Genomic DNA, 13616 nt, shown 5'->3' with positions numbered 1-13616 from the left:
TCATAGCTTATAAACGTCGGTTTGGATTTTGCTCCAAAGGAAGAAATGAAGTGGTGTGTGAGGTGTGGTGATCTTGCAGACCACTCCTCAGCACTATGTCGATTTCGGTGTTAAAAGCAAATTTTCACTTGATTTTGTCTCTTGTGGGGGTAAATAATGGGAAAAAAGATGTTTCCATTTTTTTATTTCGTGGGAAGTGGTAAAATCCAAGATGGCACCAAAATCCTATAAAACTGACTGACATATGTAAAAAAAGCTATATATCACTCTCAAAATATGCTAAAATGTAAATTTCAAATACTGGAACAATGTAGCCTTGTGTCAGACACTCAAAGAAAGATTTAATATTTCGGGGTAACTGGTAAAATCCAAGATGGCCGCCAAAATCCTATAAAACTGACTGACACATGCCAAAAAAAGCTATATATCGCTCTCAAAATATGCTAAAAATGTAAATTTCAAACACTGGAACTATGTAGCCTTGTGTCAGACACTCAAAGAAAGATTCGGGGTAAGTGGTAAAATCCAAGATGGCCGCCAAAATCCTATAAAACTAACTGACACATGCAAAAAAAACTATATATCGCTCTTAAAATATGCTAAAAACGTAAATTTCAAACACTGGAACTATGTAGCCTTGTGTCAGACACTCAAAGAAAGATTTAATATTTCAAGGTAAGTGGTAGAATCCAAGATGGCCGCCAAAATCTTGTAAAACTGACTGACATATGCAAAAAAGCCACATACCTCTCTCAAAGTATGCTCAATATCTAAATTTCAAACACTAGAACTAGCATTGTGTCATGCACTCAAAGATACCTTTAATATTCTAGAGTTATGATTATTATTCAATATGGCGACCAATATGGCTGCTTATATACTGCTTTCAAATGTATATAAATGCATGAGTTTGTTTCACGTTTCCAAGTGTATAATTATGTCTTTGAACCAAAAGCACAATGTTTTACATAACCAGACCCCTTGCCAGGTCCAAGATGGACGGCATATCAGATACAGTACCTACTCATGGCACTAGTGCATGGTTATACACCACTAATAGGCCTGGGCGATGCATGGAAATGATGAACTATTTCACTGTAATTGACCAAGTTATATTGCCAAAAAAGTACATTTTGGGTTTTGATGCTTCGAAATGGTATATTTTTCTCATTATATGACACCTTTTAGCATTATATTCACCCTATCTAATTAATTGTATCTTTCAGCTTCGAGGGCGCAATGCTATTTTGTTTGCGCTTTAGTGCAATTAAACAAGGAAAGTCTCATTTCAACCTATGTTGAGTTTTTGATCATTTTTGATCATTAAATCATCTAGTTTCACCTGATATTAGTGGCGTTTAACTATATTAACTGTGAGAATTCTAAATTTGAGCAAATTTCACCCAAAATTGACAACAGTGTAATGGGTTAAGGTTTAGGGGTTTAGACTGCGTTATCCTAGATTCACGTCCCTTATCGGGGGTTAAGGCACCTTATCTGGGGTTTAGATTGCATTATCCTAGATCCAGGTCCCTTATCTGGGGTTAGGGCACCTTATCTTGGTTTAGATGTCTTATCTGGGATTTAGACTGCCTGATCTATGGTTTACATCCCTTTTTGGGGTTTTTACATCTCTATGATTTACATCCCTTATTTGGAGCCTTATGGGGTTTGAATGCCTTATCTGGGGTTTAGACTGTGTTATCATAGGTTTCATCCCTCATCTGAAGTTAAGGCGCCTTATCTGGGATTTAGATGCCTTACGTGGGATTTAGATCCCTTATCTGGTGTTTACGTTCCTTATCTGGTGTTAAGGCGCCTTATCTGGGGTTTAAACTGCCTTATCTGGGGTTTACGTCTCTTATCTGGGGTTACTGTCTATTATCTGGGGGTTACTGTCTATTATCTGGGGTTAACGCGCCCTATCTGGGGTTTAGGTGCCTTATCTGGGGTTTACGACCCTTATCGGGGGTTAACGATCCTTAGTAATATAATAATATCTTTATTTATTCACGGTAAAACATGTTCAATATAAAAGTCATTGTTCTTCCACATGTCCGTGGCATATACACATTAAAGTAACAGAATTATAAATTAGTACGTACAATTATTAAAACATTATTAAAACAATAGTCAGTATATTACAAAATTATGAAAGCATAAGAACATATAATATTTTTAAAATTTTTAAAACCCAGTAAAACTCATTTCAATATGACATCAAAATCTAAGAAAATAGGCAAGAAGATAAATATAATCACCAGAATAAAATAAAAGTTGTAGACCTTATATTGCAACATATATATCTGAATACCACTTACAAATTCACCAAGTTCACACTCGCGCTACAAACGCCTATACACACCCCAAGTACACCCCAACTCCAGCACACCCATAAATACCACACACCCACATAACCACACACCCCTTGCACCCACATCTTACTCCCATAGCGCACCTTCATCCTAAATCCACAAGCATGCATCCATAACACAATGACACGGTTTTAAAATATAAAATAGGTTATAAGCTATATTATAATGTACAAAAATATTAATTAAAAGAAGAGCACCAGCAATATAGGAAAATTAAAGCACATTGACAAAAGTCTACATCAAATTCAGAATTAAGGCGATTTTACAAATTGCACTAAACTAATACACATTTAAGGAACATCATATTGTACAGGAGCAAGAAGTCAAGATTGAATTTCTATGACACATAAATAAAAAACATTCATATAATACTATCAACATGGTTAAAGCAGTAGTCTAGAGTTAAGGCACCTTACATGGGGTTTAGATGCCTTATCTGTGGTTTATGTTCCTTATTTAGGGTTAAGGCACCTTATTTGGGGTTTGGACTGCTTTATCTGGAATCTATGTCCCTTAATCTGGGGTTACGGCGCCTTATCTGGGGTTTAGATACCGTATCTGGGGTTTAGATACCTTATCTGGTGTTTAGACTGCGTTATGCTAAGGTTAAGGTATCTTAGCCCCAGATAAGGATCCTAAACCCCGGATAAGGCCGTATAAACCACTGATAAGATAAGATATAGGCTAAATTATGCATTTTGTGGTGGTTATTTTTAAATTTTGGCGGCCATCTTGAGATTTAAGCTCCTGTGCTGTTTTAGATTATACCAATGGATTTCTAGACCCTGTAAACATGGGTATAGACACCAGCATCATACTTCTAGGACTTTCTGCACCCGAGATATATAGCCAAATTAATTTTCACTGGCGGCCATTTTGAAATTTTGGCAGCCATCTTGGAATGATAGGTCAAAGGCTGTTGTAAATGACTCTATTGGATTCCTTGACCCTGAAAACATGGGTATAGACATCAGAATCGTGCTGCTGGGTGCTTCTCTGACCAAGTTAAGGTGATTTTAAGGGATTTTGGCGGCCATTTTGAAAAACGCCCTCTACCAAGAGTTACCCACACTTTTCGATGGTGCAGACAACTCTAATTTTATTCAGCGTCCTCAAATCTATAAAGAAACACCTTCAAAACTTGTACTCAACCCAAGAATGGGACTTCCATTCTGTAAAAGCGCAATTTATGAGTAAAATATGGCAAATTTTCAATCACGGCGGCCATCTTGGATTTTAGGCACTAAACGGTCTTTAAAAAAATGGAAACATGTTTTATTTCAATCTTTACCTTTCAATGTAATGAAATCAATTGAGAAATTGCTTTTAACAAGAAAATCGCACGACTTCCCCTTTGTTCAACATAGCGCTGTGCACAGTGAAAACGGGTATATTTCTTTAAAAGGGCATAATCTTCGAAAGTTGTGAGCTGATTGAAAAAATTGTTTTGGTTTATTAAAGCTAATGAATAAAAGTTTCTATACATACCAAAATATATTTGATCAACTTTTCAGAAATAGGACAGAAACAGTTTCTTTTGTGGGGACACCCTGTATTTGAAAATGGTGTTCTTCTGGGGTATACTGGCAAGACAAAAGAACGAAATAATAACTGGGTTTGGGAGGAAATTGGCTCTAGGCTGGTACTGAGATATGGCATCAGAGCTAGAAAGCGCCAGTAATTTGGACATAAGGAGAGCAGCATCGACAAGCAAATTATTAAGGTGTCGTTAAAAGGTATAGTGGTATGGAGAGCGTCCAACTGCCGGGTTATACAAATGTTATAAAAAAACGTTTAAAACGTTTTACATGATATAAAAAAAACCCACTACAAACGTCATAACCCGACATTTAAACGTTTCCTGTAAAACATTTTGTGTGTGCTGGAATATTCTGTACAAACCTGGTTTTATCGTGACGCTGGAGGAACACCTATGATTCTTCCCAAAAGCATCCATAGCGATATATTCCAATTTGGTCTTCCCATATCCGATAAAAATGGGCTGAATGATTTGAGTTGTTTGACCATTAATAGTCGCATTTTCTAAATCAAGGTCTTCGAAATAGAACATATAGTCACTTTCATAACATGTCCTTGTTTCCGTCTGGTCATCTGGGCAACTTAAGCGGGATGGTTGAGGGATGTATTCATCTGTTGATTAAGGATGTAACATAAAGAAGATACAAAATTTTATATAAAGAATAATAAGCATATAGAACGGAATGGTGATGGTCGGAATTCATTATTCATTATGTCACTCGAAGACACCCTATTTTTTCATTTGATCTGTCACCCAAAGACCCTTACAAGTTCAATTTTAACAGCAACTTTAATTTATCACTGATTTTGTCACTTATTTTGAAAAAAAAACCCAAAGAAATTTGAAGCCATTTAGAACTAAAAATTCGATTTTCGAGGTTTCTGTGGTGCTGTTTCGGCTCTCACCCAAATAAAAAAGATTCCATTTAAAAAAGTGAAAGTGCCAGCCCTACACCTATATCCATTTCAAATTGAAGTGCCCCCCGGGATTAGGCCATTTATAGGCTTTCTGAGTTTCATTCAGTGGCGTAGCGAGGGGCTACACCAAAACTTACTCTTGTTATGACAATTTGATTGATAAGGTCTTGTGAAGAATTAGTCTCCACAGCAGCCAGTTTGGTTCCGCCACCTCCACACAGTCTGTCAATGATAACGAACGAACTGGTCCTTTTTGATTGGCTAACGGTTTTCTGACGACGTCATCCAGCTTGACGTTAAACAAAGCTTTCAATTGGTCGATCTGCTAGACGGCTATTTTATTATTCATGAGCAATTTTGACCCGCCATCTCGCCAGCTGACTGAGGTCAATCAAGTTCCCGTATGTACAGCTCTACAGCTACATATGTGTAGCCAATCAGAAACGGCGTTAAAAGTGGCCATTGGCAGACTGTTTGTGTGGAGGAGCATAACCAAACTGGCTACGGAGGAGACTAGTGCAGAATTCATCTGAGAATTATTATACGGCTGTGAAACTTGGAAAATCAATAATAGTGATAACAGGAAGTTGGACACTTTCCAATTCAAATGTCCGGAATACTGAAGATTAGATGGCCATATGTCATATCAAACAATGACCTAATAAAGAAAACCAAAATGAACAGGACCGGGGAACAGGACAAGTGAAGATGTAAAAAAGAAGGAGGTGGAAATGGATTGGCCATGTGCTAAGGATGGAAGACAATAGCCACTGCATAACAGCACTTTCCTGGGCTCCAGAAGGTAAAATAGAGAGTTGGTCGCCCTAAGACAACATGGAGGAGAACAGTGGTAAAATAAAGGAAGAAATTAGGGTGGAGGTGGACCACGTGTGGCGAGTGGATATAGGCGCCCGACTCATAATCCATAGGTTGCGAGTTCGAGCCCCGCTCGTGCCAACGTGTTGTGTCCTTGGGCAAGGCACTTTATCCTCATTGCCTACTGGGGTTGGGGTTGGGTTGGATTGGATGTTTGTATAGTTGTTTGTTTCAATGTTGCAATATTGGCGCTGATTAAGCTGCTGCCTGCAAATTGCATTGTGTCTGTTTAGGTGTGTTTAATGTACAATTCTAGCAATTTGACCTGCGGGTCACCATTAGAGTTTGAAAAAAAAAAGGTGTGGAACGAAGCCAAGCCAATAGCTAGTGACAGGGACAGCTGGAGGAGGACACTTGCAGCCTTATGGGCTACAGGGCCCGAAGAGGATAGGTAGGTAGGTAGATTCAATAAGCTTAGATTCTTGTATTTTTAAGATATTTGAAAAAAAAAAAAAAAAAAAAAAAAGTGTTAGCAAATATTAGACCCAACGTGATTTATACTTTTCAAATTCCAAAGTTCAATTTGAAAACCCATTTCTTTTCAATTTTGGTCTTTTCCCGCGATATTTTTTATAACAAGCCATAAAACGTCGGGTACCATAAACTTTTTTTGAATCATTCCATTTAGTGCAATGGGGACGATTGTCATAATAATTACATGCACTGAGATAATATTTATTCGCCCATCCGCATCAGGAAGTATTGTCCAGCAAAATAGCTATAGGCCTATTTGCTAATAATTCGTGTTGAAACCCAACTGTTGAAACATTACGTTATTATAAAAATGTGAAGATGAACTATGGTTTTCAGAATAGGCCCAGATTATATAAATACATTCCTTGCGTATTTATTTATTATGTGGATGGGTCTGAGAAGGTGTGGGCCTAGGCCTATCATAAAACTACCTATTTATTTTCAATTTGTTATTTCGTTTTGTTTGTTGAATACAAACAATGAGAAGGACATTTGGAAACAACAGAACTTTTGTGCAAGAAAATATTATTTAAAACAATGACCTATGTTACAGAAAACAATTCTTGTAAAGTCTCTGTATCTGTAAATGTCAAGCGAATGCTGATATTCTTGAGAAAGAATGATGGTTTTAAACAAAACTCAATTTACATTGTATCGATGAAACCAGTTGAAACTAGAACGAACTCCATCATTTTAATATCATTGCTTAGGAAAAAATATTACTCGGAATAATGTTATGCATAAAACGTAATCGCGATAAGTTGAGAATGGACCGTCCCACTCGATATGTGACAAGTTCGCGAATCCTTTTGGTGGACCCAAGTAACTGCCTAAAATGAGGCAAAATTGAATAGAAATGGGGTTTTTAATTGAAATTTGAAAAGTGTAAATCACGTTGGTTCTAAGGCTGTGGTAACACTTTTCTTTGATGACTTTGACCACATTTTTTTAGTTTTTCAAATATCTTAAAAATACAAGAATCTAAGCTAATTGAACAGACAGTAAGCGTCACACAGTGCTAAGCGTGGTCAAACTTGATTGCCCGCTATGGGCCCATGCAGTTCGTGCTCTAGTAATTTCCAGGCTGGACTATTGTAATGCTGTCTTCACTTTACTATCTGCCAGGGACAAGGATCGTTTACAGCGACTGCAAAATAGTGCTGCACGTCTTGTGTTTGCTGTTGGACGTCGTGTCGAAGCTAAACCCCTTCTTCATAAACTGCACTGGCTGCGTGTTGAGCAGAGAATTCTGTTCAAAGTCCTTTTGTATGTGTACAAGGCATTTAACAACTTAGCTCCTAATTACATCGCTCAACAATTCACTGTTTATGTTCCATCCCGGCCCCTTCGATCAGCCATGGACACAAATCGGCTTGTGATACCGATGTCTGAATTGGTCACTGTTGGTGATCGAAGTTTCAAAGTGGTCGCGGCAAATGCCTGGAACTCTTTGCCGAGACAACTTCGGACTGCTGGATCTACAGAAATTTTCAAGGGAAATCTTAAGACTTTTCTATTTTAAGAACTTTGTAATTCATTTATTTGTTGTAAACGCTATGGTACCTTGTGAATAGCGTCCTAAATACCTGTTTGTTGTTGTTATTTAATAATAATTATTATAGGCCTATATAATAACTAAACACATAACAGCACTGGGCAGCCATTCGATGATGTCAATGCCTTTATTCGTTACGTAATTAAAACGCCCAGTCAGATGTATTTCACACCTGCCAAACACAAGTCACCCAATTTCGAAAACTGGACGTTGAATGTACACTCTCATGAATATTGATTGGCAACATTTTCCAATATGTCAGCGCTCTAATCGGAAACAATAGAACAATAGACCCTGCAGAGCGTTGTAGTTAACAATAACTGCATGATGTTTTGTTCATCTGCACACCACTCCACGCCATACATAAATTCTCCCAGTCACATTTCCCCAATATGAAATTTTTTTAAAGTAAACTTAAATTTGGCAGAGGCGGGGTTCGAACTCACGGCGTACCGCTTTGGATACTCTATGAGCCTAGCGCCTTAGACCGCTCGGCCACTTGTGTTGTTGGTATCCATCTGAAACTTATTTGAACATAATTACAACTTCAACATAGGCCTACCACGTGACAAGCAAAGGCAGAAAATGTACCATATTTTGGAATTGTATTTAAATTGCCTAAAGTCATTAATGTGTACATTGTATATACATGTGTGTCAGTATAATACTATAGTGGATCCTACCATTTTTCTTGTATACACGTTCGATGTTTTTATCATATAAAAATTCCACATTAGACCTCAATTTTTTTTTCAGGATTAGATTAGATTAGATTAGATAACCATAAAAACGAAACAGTAATCTTTAATTTTTACATTAAAATGTGCAATAAATTAGCATTAAAAGTTTTCATATTTTGCCAGCATTCCAAAAACACTTTACTTTACTATTTCCGTTTGGTGAAAAGAGGAGTAGTTCATCTGTGTATGGAGCACAGAATTCTGTGGTATGGAGAGAAGAAACGCCATTGAAACTCTATCGGTATTAGGACGTAGTTCATTGAACTCACCGGATTGCTATTCCAAGTTCTTTGATAATACAGATAATATGTAATAATGGGTCGAGGCGATTGCATTGAAAAATAATAAATTATTCATAACAGTTACGTAATCAGTCGATAGTGTGGACACTCTTCACTTGCAAACCATCAAAATTCGTAATATTTTTGCGTTGGAAAGAAACCATGTGAATAGAATACCCTCTCAAGGATGTCTTCTCTCTGCAAGAATGCAACATGTACCACATGGTCTGTAATGGTGGATTTATTCTTTCAATCTTTTAATTTCTTATTGATCCTGTTTAAACACAAAATGAATAAAATATCTAACAATTTTATCGTGTCCTGATATGAATATCTTCAAGAATTGATGCCTTACCTGTCAATGTAAAGTTAAAAGTGCAAGTTGTTGTATTTTTTCTGTTATATTCAGCAGTTAGTGTAATCGAATCTTCGGCACATTCACCCAAAGTGAACGAAGTAATGTTCTCCATTGATGATACTGATATATTATGACCTCCTATGATGTCAAGTTGCGTATCAAAATGTATTGTCGTAGCATTAACAACTTTGATGAAGTAATCAATGACGCCGCATCCTGGTGAACCTCTATTTCTTATTTGATTTGGTGGGCATATCAAAACCGGCAGTTGTGTATCTCGAGGTGTATCTATGTAAAGCAGGGCGAAAAAAAGAGAGAATGCTTAGAATTTAACCTCCATAGTGTTAGTGAATACATGTATGAGAGGGGTGACATCATACACACTCATGCCAATTAGTCGTGGAAAATACGGGGGGGGCTCTGGAGGAGCTTGGAGGGGAATGGCCGTGTGATCGTGAAGTTGTACCCTACTAATGTACTTTTGTAACATCCACGGGTATAGATTCAGACTCCACCGGGTGCCAACCAAGGGCAAATGAGTTATTGTGCATGTTCAAATGTCACACAAGGGGTTTAAATTTTAAATTGCTTTAATCAAATATGAAATATCAGAAGTTCTTCCTTTTGTCCCATGCAAGGCGTAAAAACGTAAATGATCATATCTGCGAATGCCTAAATCACTAAGGCCAAGGAAAAAAGTGCATTCAGAATTTTACAGGGTAATATTCTCAAAATGTTTCAATTGCAATTGAAATAGTTTCAAATAAGGAACCCCTATTTTACTTGAAAATGATTTCTAGTGCAAGTATTACATAGTGAAAAGTAGACAAAGTAGAATATATATTCTATGGTGACAAGGTCACTGTGCTTTCTTGCCCTGCGGGGCCCTTTTATATTGGAACTCACTAAGAGTGTTTAGTCATCGTATGGGAGTCTCCGGCCTCGGGCCTGCCGGCCCTGCGGCCTTCTTGTTTTTTTATGGATACTGGAGCCGCAGTATCAACTAAAAACATCTGTATTCTGTAGGATGGTTCTTAACCGAATACAACAGACTGTAGATAACGATATAAGAGAGGAACAGTGTGGATTCAGTAGTTCCAGAGGCACCTCAGATGCGTTATTTACAGTACGCCATATCTTTGGAAAGGCTAAAGAAAGAGGCATTCCAATACACTGGAACTTCGTAGACTTCAAAACAGTATTTGACACCATATTGAGGGAGGCCCTTTGTAAATACCTGCGATAAATAGGAATAGACACCAAACTGGTGAACCTCATTGCAAAAATTTACGACCAAACCAAATTATCAGTCGTGGTAAATGGAAAGATCACCAATTGGTTTGAAGTCGTAGTTGGTGTTCTCTCACCATGTCTCTTCAACCTATATCTGGAGTTTGTCATGAAGGACATCCAAAATCTAGGCTCAGGTGTGCAGATGGGTGACAAGTGCATTAACAACATCCGATATGCAGATGACACCACACTCATGGATATGGACTTTGAGAACCTGCATATCTCCACTAATTAATTGGAAAAAGCAGTAGCTATGGAATGAAAATTAACCCAACAAAATGCAAGATCATGTCTGACGATCCAAGAGATATCATGCTAAACCAAATGCCCATCGATAAAGTAAATAACTTCGTCTTTCTTCCTCAGTAGAAGAGGATATTAAACATCGCACAAAGTTGGCAGCCTGGACATTTGATAGATTGAAAAATACCATCTGGTCTAACCATGACATCACCAGATCGCTGAAAGTAAGGATCTACCAGTTGCTCATTCTTCCTATTGCCACCTATAGGTCAGAATCCTGGGCGTTAATTACGTGAATCCGATCGACACAGACTGGATGTTTTTGAAATGCGATGCTTTAGGGCAATGTTTGGAGTTTCCCTACTTGACAAAATCTGCAACAATTGCATCCGAGTCTCAACATCACTAGCTCCATCAACGATATTATTTGCCGGAGACGTTTGAAATGGGCTGGGCATATCTTCAGAATCACTCAACATCGGCTTCCCCACCAAGGCTACATTAATGACTTCAGCAAGAAAAGACCACCACGTCGTCAGACCAACCAGATGGAAGGACCAAATTCATAGTGTGATGTACCCTGTATAATTGTGTATCATGAAATAGGGGAAGTTACCTTTATCATGTTTATAATCATGCAGTAGTTTGTTTATTATGACTTTTCTGGACAACCCCTATGATGGAAATAACAACATCATTCATCAAGAAGCTTCAATCCCTGAGATTGTAAGTGAAATGACATCATGTGGAAAACCCCACAGGAAGTGATGCAACGTTAAAGGTTAATGTCTATTATTAGAACATTAGGTAAAATCCCAGATGGTTTGCTATAAAACATATCACAGTAGCGTAGCCAGCGGGGGGCAGGGGGGCAGAATGCCCCCCCCTGACAAAAAATGGAAAAAAGTGCCCTTCTGACAAAAAATGAAAGAGAAAATCAGGAGGGCAAAGGAAAAGAAAAGGGGCAAGGAGCCCCTTTTCTATCAAAATTCAGCCCGATCATGGGCCAAAATAGTGTAAAATACCAAATTTTTGCGAGCTACGCGCGCACATTATACAGATAGAGACATTTCCATCCTGCTAATGGGCGAAAATAGTGTCAAATACCAAATTTGACATACGGTCTCAATATAGGCCCTTTTTGAAGCTCGAAGACATACAGGGTATGATGCAAATGTAATTTTTTCGATTGTGCCCCGAAAATTAATTTTTGCCCCCCCTGACCAAAAATGCTGGCTACGCCCCTGAAACATCATGTTTGTAATCATTCTAGGCAGACCATTTAAAACATCCTCTGAGCGATGAAGATATATGTAGATGGATCTCGTCAAGTGCGGATACCGTTGTGACCCCACAGGGCTATTATTTGGTCTTAACCCACATGCTGGAATTATGGTTATTTCAAAACTACACACAGAAAAATCGGACCTTCATCATGTTCATTGTGTAAAAAAATACCAAGTATAATGATGTTGTGTATAATTTCGACAATTTTTTACACAGGTTAAGTAAAATTTCATCAAAATGTTTTACCAGTTGTTATGTAATTTTAAAATGCACCTATTCGAAAGGCAAAACATACATTGGCCAGATATTTTGCCGAGTTTATGTAGTTTTTACCTATTTCAGGTAAGAATATAGCGCCGCCGAAAGCAATCATGGCAGACACGACGTGTATGTGATCGTGTAGCACATGCCTCCTGAAACATCATTCAAATAGGTAGGTTTCGAAGTCATAAGTTGGAACCAAACTGGAGATTCGCTCGATAAGCTCATGTATGGAAATCTTTGAGACATTAAAAATGGCTATTTATGGGTTCATTTACTAGATTTGGGTCACTCCATATGAAATCAAGGAGGCTCCCCACCTGACCCCCTCAGATTTGCTTTATATTTTAGTCATATGTTGTACCTGTAAAAAATTAAAAACCTGCAAATTTGAGGTCTGTAGCTCTTACGGATTTTCTGTGGCAGCCATTTAAAGTTGGAGTAGGGGGGTCTAAATTTGGACTAAAAAGTTGCCCTTTAAATAAATTTCATCTTTGAGAGTCTGTGCCTTCTTTATAAAAAGAGAGAGAGGTCTGAAACCTTGTATACACACTAACTGCATGCCCAATTTATCAAAAAGTAATTGCGTGTTGTGTCACGGGGTCATTAAATATGCCAAAAAAATGTAATGTTTTGTAAACTGGCAAGTTTGGCCCCCCTAAATTCACATTTTTTGTCAAATTAATTATTTTTTGTTGTCACTGATGCTATATATAGGATAAATACAATGCATATCCAAAAAATTGAGGTCACAACTCATTTACATTTCGAACAGCGCCCTCACGAAGATGAAATTTATTGCAAATTCAACATTTTCGGGGGACCCAAAGTCGATGTGGTCCACCTTCAAAATTTATAAAACATCGCTTTTATATGACTACTAGTCTTAAATTACAACGTTGCTAAGTTCCAGTAATTGTCTAGGTTGACTTCATATAAAACGACAAGCCCAAAGTTGACCATTTTCTTATGATTGCATGTACTGCAAATATGCCGAATTTGGAAGGCTTAAAAGTCAAATTGGCCACAATATTGAAAATAAATGATTAGATGAGTAGTTATTGGCCCTATTTACTTTTATTTCCATTTTATTTTCAATATACAGATTTTCTATGGCAGCCATTTAAAGTTGGAGTAGGGGGATCTAAATTTGGACCCAAAAGTTGCCCTTTGAATAAATTTCATCTTTGGGAGCCTGTACCTTCCTAATAAAAAGAGAGAGGTCTGAAACCTTGTATACACACTAATTGCATGCCCAATTGATCAAAAAGTAAAAAAAAAAAATGTCTTTAATTGCGTGTTGTGTCACGGGGTCATTAAATATGCAAGAAAAAATGTAATGTTTTGTAAACTGGCAAGTTTAGCCCCCATAAATTCACATTTTTTGTCAGATTAATTGTTTTTGTTGTCACTAAT

At 37.6% G+C, this 13616-nt stretch overlaps 1 protein-coding gene and 1 long non-coding RNA gene across 4 annotated transcripts in view; one reads left to right on the top strand and one right to left on the bottom strand.

Annotated features, from left to right (window-relative positions):
- The window catches only part of LOC140164625 (uncharacterized), a 288651-nt gene that overhangs the window by 101276 nt on the left and 173759 nt on the right, over positions 1-13616 (top strand). The window lies entirely within an intron of this gene.
- LOC140164617 (uncharacterized) overlaps positions 1-13616 on the bottom strand; it is a 41677-nt gene that overhangs the window by 17078 nt on the left and 10983 nt on the right. For 2 of the 3 annotated variants that reach the window (XM_072187946.1, XM_072187947.1), the window contains exons 2-3: positions 9114-9404; positions 4278-4526 (exon numbers count right to left, since the gene is read on the bottom strand). In XM_072187946.1, coding sequence (XP_072044047.1) covers positions 4278-4526; positions 9114-9404 — 540 coding nt within the window. The remainder of the gene's footprint in view (positions 1-4277; positions 4527-9113; positions 9405-13616) is intronic. The other variant, XM_072187948.1, reaches the window with a different exon arrangement.

Source organism: Amphiura filiformis, chromosome 11 (assembly GCF_039555335.1).
Source record: "Amphiura filiformis chromosome 11, Afil_fr2py, whole genome shotgun sequence".
NCBI lineage: Eukaryota > Metazoa > Echinodermata > Ophiuroidea > Amphilepidida > Amphiuridae > Amphiura > Amphiura filiformis.
The sequence above is the reverse complement of the archived record's forward strand: the minus strand, read 5'-3'. Positions and strand labels throughout refer to the sequence as shown.